Consider the following 8,443-nt stretch of genomic DNA (forward strand, 5'->3'; position numbering starts at 1 on the left):
GACCAGGCAAAGCGCCTCTTAATTGCACACCAGTACCCGTCACTAAGATCCAAGAGAAAGTTAGACAGTGTGAATACGTTGGTAGTGTGTATTTCTTTACCACAGATTATTGTAAAAATTCTCAGTATCATGAATTTAGTGAGTGCTAAGCTCATGCTCAACGATGAGACCCTTTTGACACCACCTGTTCTTTACAATAAAGATTTACATCTTTTGCGTGCACGCAAGTTGTTTTTTAGTAAGCAGGTATACCGTAAAGATCATAGATCACAGGTATACCATAAAGGTTAGAAAAAGACTTAAGATTAAGAAGTCTACTTAATCATCAACCCACCACCACGACTAGTAAACCATGTCACAAAGTGCCACATCTACACATTTTTTTAACACCTCCAGGGATGGTGTCTCCTCTGTGTCTCTGGGCGGCCTGTTCCAGTGCTTCACCACTCTTACAGTAAAGACATTTTTACTAACATCCAATCTAAACCTCCCCTTGCACAATTTGAGGCTATTTACTCTGATCCTACCATCTGTCATTTGGGAGAAGAGATCAACACCCACCTCCCTACAACCTCCTTTCAGGTATTTGTGGAGCAATAAGGTCTCCCCTCAGCCTCTTCTCCAGATCAGAACCCTAGTTTCCTCAGCTGCTCCTCATAAGACTTGTGCTCCAGACTCTTTACCAGCTTTGTTGCTCTTCATTGCACACGCTCCAGGACCTCAATGTCTTCTAGTGAGATGCCCCAAAATGAACAGTATTTGCAGTGCAGCCTCAACAGTAACAAGTACAGCGGCACAATGACTTCTCTACTCCTGCTGGCCACACCGTTTCTGATACAAACCAGGATGCTGTTTGTGTTCTTCACCACCTGAGCACAGTGCTGGCTCACATGCAGCCAGCTGTCAACCAACACCCTCATGTGAAGCGCTTATGTCATATGAGGCACACTGACTGCCAGATGATGATATCTATATTTTCTCCATATAACTTTTTGCAGCTGAGAGACTAACATTAAATTATATATGGATTTGTGAAAGGTACACTTTTTATTTTAGTGAAGCTCAGGCTAATTAGGGCCTATATAGTTGTCTTCGCTACTAAGAGAAAAAAACTAACATCACACTTCACTATTTCTAACTCTTTGCCTTATCACATTACGTAGTTGATTTATCATTCAAAAATCAATCTAATGTTCTTCTACCTCAACAGTTATGCTGTGAAAGAGCTTAAAAGGAAGCTTGGAGTAGTAGCTTTGGCCAGTTCTCTTGGTCTGAGGCTTCTAGTGCACACGTATCCTTCATAGCAAATTCTACACTTGCCAGAGATTAGTATTCTTTCACCCTAACACAATCCCAAAGTTCTCTGCCCACAATTTACAGCCAGAAAATCCCATATTCCCCAATTCCTGATTTTCTAGAGTCCAGATTCCAAATTCTGTATGTTAAAAAATTGCTTCTAGGCAGTCAGATGGGGTCCCGATTCAAAAAGCCCTCCCACTGCACACGGGAAGGAAGGAAGGAAAAAAAAAAAAGGCAGCTTCTAACCTTCTGACAAAGTTTAAAGTATTGAAGTTTTTATACTGGAAATAGTTTTTATACTGTATAAAAAAGTTTTTATACTGGAAGCACTTATCTCAAAGACTGAGATAGATCTGAAGAACAACTACAACATCTATTTAGTTGCAGACCACTAAACATCTGATAAGTATTCCTATGCCGGAGCAGAACTCACATCACCCTTATCTGGTACTCTATCTGTACAAACTACAGTCTGAATACATAAAGGCTATTGTAAGGTTTTTTATCCTTGAGTGAAATTTCTACATCAAACATCTGAATGCCTGTCTTACTCATGCTCAGAATTAAGTACTACTTGAAAGAACAGAATGCCAAAATATTTATAGAATCATACAATATCTCAAGTTGAAGGAACCCATAAGGATCATCAAGTCTGACTATGTAAAACTAAACCACATGCGTAAAAGCATCATCCAGGCACTCGCTGAACTCCTCACAGGTTTGGCACCACGAAAGCTTCTGTGGAGACCCTGTTGCAGTGACTTAACTGCACTCAATTCTGCAAAGAACCAGCTGAAGACTACATTCTACCAATCCTGCAATTAGTATCAAAAACAAGTGACATGATTCCTTGTCCAGGAACATTATCCCATACTCGGAAAAACCAAACCACTGAACAGTACCTAGTAAGTTCTACTCACAGATCCTAAAGATTAGCTCAAGTTTAGTTCCTGTGGACAGTAACTCCTGCTTGTTGAAAACCCAACATACATACACAATGTTATTATAAATTGGAACTCCTCTCTAAAGACACGAATATATATTTCTCAAAAGAGAACGGAATGAAGTCCGGTGTTTGTGATTCCCGTTTGCTTTGCAAGACACAGTCAGTCTAAACTACTATGCATTCTGAGAGATGGCCAGTAACAATACGCACCAGGAAATCTCATACTGAAAGTTAACCACAAAAAGGGTTTTATTTTTAGTATTGAGCAGATCTTTACTTCTGACTTGACTCAGACTTAGATGTAGATGCTCTCAACGAAGAAAGACGGCGCCTCTTTGCAATCTGCTCCTGGCGTTTCTCCTTGGCTTCCTGAAAAACAAATCAGTATGAAGTGAGTACTGAGACGTTATGCATCATCAAGCACTTGAAAGACTCTACAAAGGAACAAACTAGGAAAATGCAACTTCAAGGAAGCTACCAGAAACAACGGATTCCCCGAGTCAATTAAGCAAAACACATTGTCCCTTCTTCCCACATCACCACAATTCTGTAAGTATCCAAACCTGTACAGACCTATATCTTTAAATTAGGATTAATCCAGAATCACAGTAAAAATACAACGCAGAATTTGCAACATACTAGAAGTCTACCTATTCTCAGTTTCAAAAGTCTGAAGTCATGAAATACAAGTACTGTGCAATGAATTCCAAGAGTGCTGCTTCAGCAGCCGCTGCTGTTTCAGGTATATGCATCCAAACACATAGCTTCTTGCCATGTTATCTTCCATCCAGGTCCAATGCTGCAATCCTGTTTTCTCAGGCAATCACTCAAATGCTTGGGGCATATGAGTTAAACTACAATTCACCTGAACTAAATTGCTACTGAAAAGCTTGCCTTGACAGGCCACAACAGCTGATTTTGAAGAAATCAACAATCAGTTAAATTAATTGGATTGGTTCATTTCTACTAATCTAAGACTGGCAAAAATGCATTCCTATTCAGAATGAGCTAGGTACAGAAAAGCTTTAAGTGTACAGTCAAGTTTATCAAATCCCTTGATTCGGGGGCCTGAGCTACTCCATAAAGCTGAGTTACAAAGGCAAACACACCTTCATTCTCTTGGCCAAGAGCTTTGCATATTCTGCTGCTTCCTCCTTATTCTTTTGAGTGCGCTGCTTCTTCAGAGCAATACGTCTCCGTTTATGTTGCAGAACTCGAGGTGTCACTAGACGCTGGATCTTAGGAGCCTTGGTTCTGGGTTTCTTGCCTAAAAAGCATTGGGCATCAGCAGAGGTGGCAGATTATCTTCCAAAGAGGTCTCAGGCCTAATACCTGGCAAACTTAAGTTACTGTTACACTACCGTTATTTACTGTTCTACATAGTATAGCAATTTCTAGAGTTCAACCTCTTTTTGCAGGGAAAATTATCAGCTACTGGCAGATGTACCATTAACAAGTTAGTGTCTTAATATGACTTGTTACCAGCAATGTGTGCAATGCCTCTCTAAACTCCCTGCATTTTCATGAAAATTCCTAGCTTCCCAGCATGCCTGTCTTCCCTAGACCTAAAAGGTTTAAAGAATACAGAAAGTCATCATCTAGCTTTCAGAACAAGGCATTATGCCTTCAGTATTAGAAAAGCTCTCTGCAAAGGCCTGATACACATCAGGCCAAAACCCAGACCTATACAGCCCATAGTAAGCAAACAGAACTTGACACCACAGACATCTGTGAAATTTCATTACTCAATCATCCCAACTTCAGCAGTCACAAGCAACAGGATGACGTCTACCAGGATCACATTCTTTAATAGACAGAATAGTTCCTATGATGCAGAAAACAGCAGTCTTTAACCCTACGAGTTTTTAATGCCCAAGCTTTATCATGGCCTTTCTGCTGCAATTCCTCATGCTTTCTGTTCATTGATAAAATGCAGAACATCCCAAAACTAAAATCTCCCACTGCTAGAGACAGGTGTTAAGCAAAATAAGAGCTCTCCCAATAACAGCTTTTTTTGTAGACTGTCAAATAAAACAAGGAAAAAGAAAGTCTTAATAGGTTCTCTATATACTGCTTTTTTCCTCCACCTCAAAAATGTGGTTTTTTAAATATTCCACTTTATACTTAACCTTCTTCTATTAACAATTATTTTTTGATTATTCTTAGAACCACCAGTAAGCATCACTCTAGATTCTATCAAACTTTTAAAAATAAACTGTGCCAAAGCAGATGGAAAGGGAAGAGAGGGGTAAAAGCAAAAGAAGACACACCACTTCTTATCCATCAGTTACAGCTGACAAAGCTTAAATATCATGACAGTCAACTCATGGATCTACTATTACAGCGTGCTTCATTCACTGTAGTAGACTGGACACCTCTTCACAGACAATGACAAGAAACCAGAGTTGTAAAATCTGAGACCTTACTTACTTACCCTCTTTGTTCAGAGGCTTCCTCACAACATACTGGCGGACATCATCCTCCTTCGACAGGTTGAAGAGCTTGCGGATTCTGCTAGCCCTCTTCGGACCAAGACGACGAGGCACAGTTGTGTCTGTCAGCCCAGGAATATCCTTTTCACCTTTGAGAATATAAGTTTAAACAAGCCAATTAATCCTGCTCCTACTTAACAATTCCTTCGTTATTGAATTTCAGTTTTAAGTTCAAAATGCAAAAACCCTCAAGATAGTACTAGATAAAACTCGGGGTTCACCTGGCAATAGCATCACTACTTGCTAGATGCACTTTGCTGATTTATTATGGGTCAATTGCTGGCACCAACAGAAGTGCTGCAGTGACTATTTTAAAATGACAGTGCAGTTTTAATGTGACAGATGTAATTCTCAAGAGGGAATTTCAAGACACATTCATGCTCTGAAGTTAATGACTGCTTTTGCATTCTACCAAACTTCTCAGCCACTAGAAGTAGGCTCCTCCTAGATGCCCACCTTCCACCTATTGCTTGCTCCCCCCAGACTCTTACCCTTTTTCACTATGACCAGGTTCAGAACGCTCAGGTTGGCATCAACGATGCAACCGCGAACAGATTTGCGTTTTCTCTCTCCAGTTCTTCTGGGGCGATAGCAGGAGTGGCCCTTACTGAGCAGAAGGCGGACACGACCATGAGTCAGAACACCTTGCTTCATGGGGAAGCCTTGTTTGTCATTGCCACCACTGATCCGGACAACATAGCCCTAAGAAAACACAGAAATACCACTTCTTACTTGCTCACATGCGTTCATTACTTCAAGGAGAAGCAGTACATATCACATCACACTGTTTAAATCAATGAGGTACTGTGCACATGATTTGGGAAAAGTCACTGTTACTGTCAATGCAAATAACTTATTTAACCAATGCCACTAAATGGTGTTGGTCCCAATTTTACTTAACAGATGTGAAAAAAAGAGCCTGTTATCATTCCAAACTGGAAATCTGCATAAACACGAGAGACTAGGCTAGAGATATGAGGGCAAAAAAGGAAAAGTAAAGTCTTTTATCACCTTCCTTGTGGAGGGGGCAGCAGAGAAGACATATATTCCCAAATTCAGCTGGACTGTTCACAACAACTATTCCAAGCCCTACATGCTATTTCCTATGCTCTAGCAGCAGTTTAAACACAATTTGAACAAATCTGACTCACCCAGTAAACAAAGAATCAGCTGTACTATGGTACACAATTCACTTATCCTGAATATCAAGATGGCATCCAAATGAAAAACAAAAAAATGCTGCAGGGAGCAGCAACAAACTGTAGACACAAGGCTTAAAAAAAAATCGAAAGAATTTAGACAAATAAAAGTAGGACAGGCTACCCTAACCACCAAGTTCTACCTAGCATGAACCACGTTCAACATACCTACCACACGTGTACTATACAACCAACTCCAGGGCAACAGCCGCATAGTAGATACATTGTGTAATTTAAGCTCCTTGAATAGAGCTCTGACACATCTTCCTACATTTTTTACCTTCCACTCCTCGCCAAGAGAATCAGCTGCGACCTCCGTGGCCATCCGTTTCTCATAGAAAGTTCTCAACTTGCGTTCATCATCCACTTCAATGAGTTTCTGGCAGCCAGTGGCTGGGAAAGAGATGTTGAGCTAATGAAGGGGAAGAAAAAAAACGCAAGAAGTTACTAGATTCGGCTGAAGTTCCCATGAGAAGTTTTAACAGAAAATTAGCATTTACGTGCTAGTTGCACCTCAGCATTTCAAAGCTGAAATTCCTCATCTGATGATGAAATGCTCACTAGCCATAACTTGTCTCTACCTTAGCTCAGAACGCCAGGCAGGTCTGTCCTTGGCCACACGGGGCTACAGGACACAGAAAACTGACTCAATCCCCGCTGAAACTCCATTACTTTCAAAGAGACTGCAGGCAACCAAATCAAGGCAAGCACAGCAGAAACCGCATCCCTGTTCTTCTGCAAGCCCTTTGCAACACATGCTGGTTTAGATAACTACACAAATAACCCAAAAGGACCAACGCTTACTGCAGCTTATTACTCGTGTTTTTCTGGAGGTCGCTGCAAAGCCCAGAGCCTCGAAGATGCCTTCTGGCACTTCCCTCTCACGCATGGCCTGATATCAGATTTACACTGGACATCACAAAGGATTTCTTCAGTATGAATAGTGAGACACTGTGGCTGCCTCATCCCTGGAAGTGTTCCAAGGTCAGGTTGGATGGGGCCTTGGGCAGTGTGATTTAGTGGCATGTCCCTGCCCAGGACACGGGGAGTTGGAAGTAGACGATCTCTCCCTTTCAACCCAAACTATTCTATGATTCTGTGACCAACGCAGGCCCAGCCGGTGCCTCCCCGCTAAGCCCCCGCAACCGGCAGCACCGGCGTTCACAAAAGGCCTTCTAAGTGAAGGAGCGATCGGAACCTGGAGCCCCATAGGCCGGGGGCAGAGAAGGCCCCACTAAAGGGACGGGGCTCGCGCGGCCGCCATGTCGCCCCGCCAGCAATCCGCTCCCATCCGCGCCACCGCTGCGCTCCAGCTCCCCCACCAGGGCCCATCACCCCTCGCCAGCGGCCCCACATGTAGCGCCGGGGCCATTTGCGGCCGGGGAGCCCGACGCCTCCCGGGCGCGACCCTGTCGTCCCCCCCCGCCGGCAGCCCCACCTTCATCCTGGCCGATCCGCGCCGCCACAGGAAAAGGCCGCACTTCCGCCCTCAGCGCGCACATACACCCGCGAGCTCCCGCGAGAGCCGTGCGCCCCGCCCCACGTGACCGCCGCGCCCAATGGCGAGAGGCTTCCCCAGCAGGGGGGCGGGGCGGCTCCGGCTCCCTCCCTCCCGAAGGCCGGCGGATGGGTACGCGCTTCTACCGCCTGTGATGTGGCCGCAGAAAAGAGACCCTGCGCATGCGGCAGGGCCGCGGCGGCGCTGGCGGTGGGGCGGTGCTCTTTGCTCCCAGGAGAAGCAGTCATGGAGACGAGCTGGGCGGGGACGCTGGTCCTAGGGCTGAAAGCCGAGACGGGAGTGGCCGTCAGCACGGGCAGGGCTCGGGCGGGGTCTCGGGGCTCTGCCCGAGGCGGGGTGGGAGGGACGGTGGGCGTGGGTTGCGACCGAAATGCGGACAGGTGAACTCGCTGAGGACCGTCTCGGAGTTGTACAAAGCGACCATCCTTCACGAAGCCCGGGCGACGCGAGAAGCGATCGCCGTCCGTCGTGTGCAGCGAGGCGAGGGGCGGTTCCAGGGTGTATTCCCCGCTTACACCCGCGGGTATAAGTTTTCCCAGAAATCTTATGTATATTCTGTGACTTTCCGGGGTCTGATATTAATGTTGTCATGAAGGTGACAACAGTCAAAACTTGCTGATTTGGAGGTTTGGAGCCAGCTCTGCCTGACCTTGCACTGGAGCTGGGGAAAGACTGCAAACGGGAGTACAGGAGGACAGAGATCTCAGCATGGGTCGTGCTTCACACAAGGTGTTGCCATCTCCAAAGAATGAACAGTGCCTGGAAAAACGCTGCCTGAAAAAAAAATTCAGAGGGACATTCTGTCTAACTTTCAAAAAATACAATTACTTAAATGAAAATTCATAGAATCATAGAATAGTTTGGGTTGGAAGGGACCTTAAAGCCCATCCAGTTCCAACCCCCCTGCCATGGGCAGGGACATCCCACTAGACCAGGCTGCCCAAGAGCCCATCCAACCTGGCCTTGAACCTCTCAGGGATGAGGCATC

General features: G+C 44.8%; 1 protein-coding gene across 1 annotated transcript; it reads right to left on the reverse strand.

Moving 5' to 3' along the window:
- Nucleotides 1-2,470: 2,470 nt before the first annotated feature.
- Nucleotides 2,471-7,531, reverse strand: RPS6 (ribosomal protein S6). Its single transcript, XM_054054519.1, has 6 exons — nucleotides 7,375-7,531; nucleotides 6,217-6,348; nucleotides 5,229-5,439; nucleotides 4,680-4,826; nucleotides 3,355-3,512; nucleotides 2,471-2,614 (listed from the first exon to the last, which is right to left on the reverse strand). Exons 1-6 carry the CDS (start codon nucleotides 7,378-7,380, stop codon nucleotides 2,519-2,521), a joined length of 750 nt encoding a protein of 249 aa, XP_053910494.1. The 5' UTR covers nucleotides 7,381-7,531; the 3' UTR covers nucleotides 2,471-2,518.
- Nucleotides 7,532-8,443: the final 912 nt, after the last annotated feature.

Source organism: Cuculus canorus, chromosome Z, assembly GCF_017976375.1.
Source record: "Cuculus canorus isolate bCucCan1 chromosome Z, bCucCan1.pri, whole genome shotgun sequence".
NCBI classification, from domain to species: domain Eukaryota; kingdom Metazoa; phylum Chordata; class Aves; order Cuculiformes; family Cuculidae; genus Cuculus; species Cuculus canorus.

Excerpts from the sequence above, each read along its gene's own strand:
- RPS6 (XM_054054519.1), bottom strand. Across the intron at positions 5,440-6,216 it reads CTCTTGGCGAGGAGTGGAAG|GGCTATGTTGTCCGGATCAG; the intron begins GTAAAAAATGTA and ends GTGTTTTCTTAG. Across the intron at positions 2,615-3,354 it reads TCTTGGCCAAGAGAATGAAG|GAAGCCAAGGAGAAACGCCA; the intron begins GTGTGTTTGCCT and ends TTTGTTTTTCAG.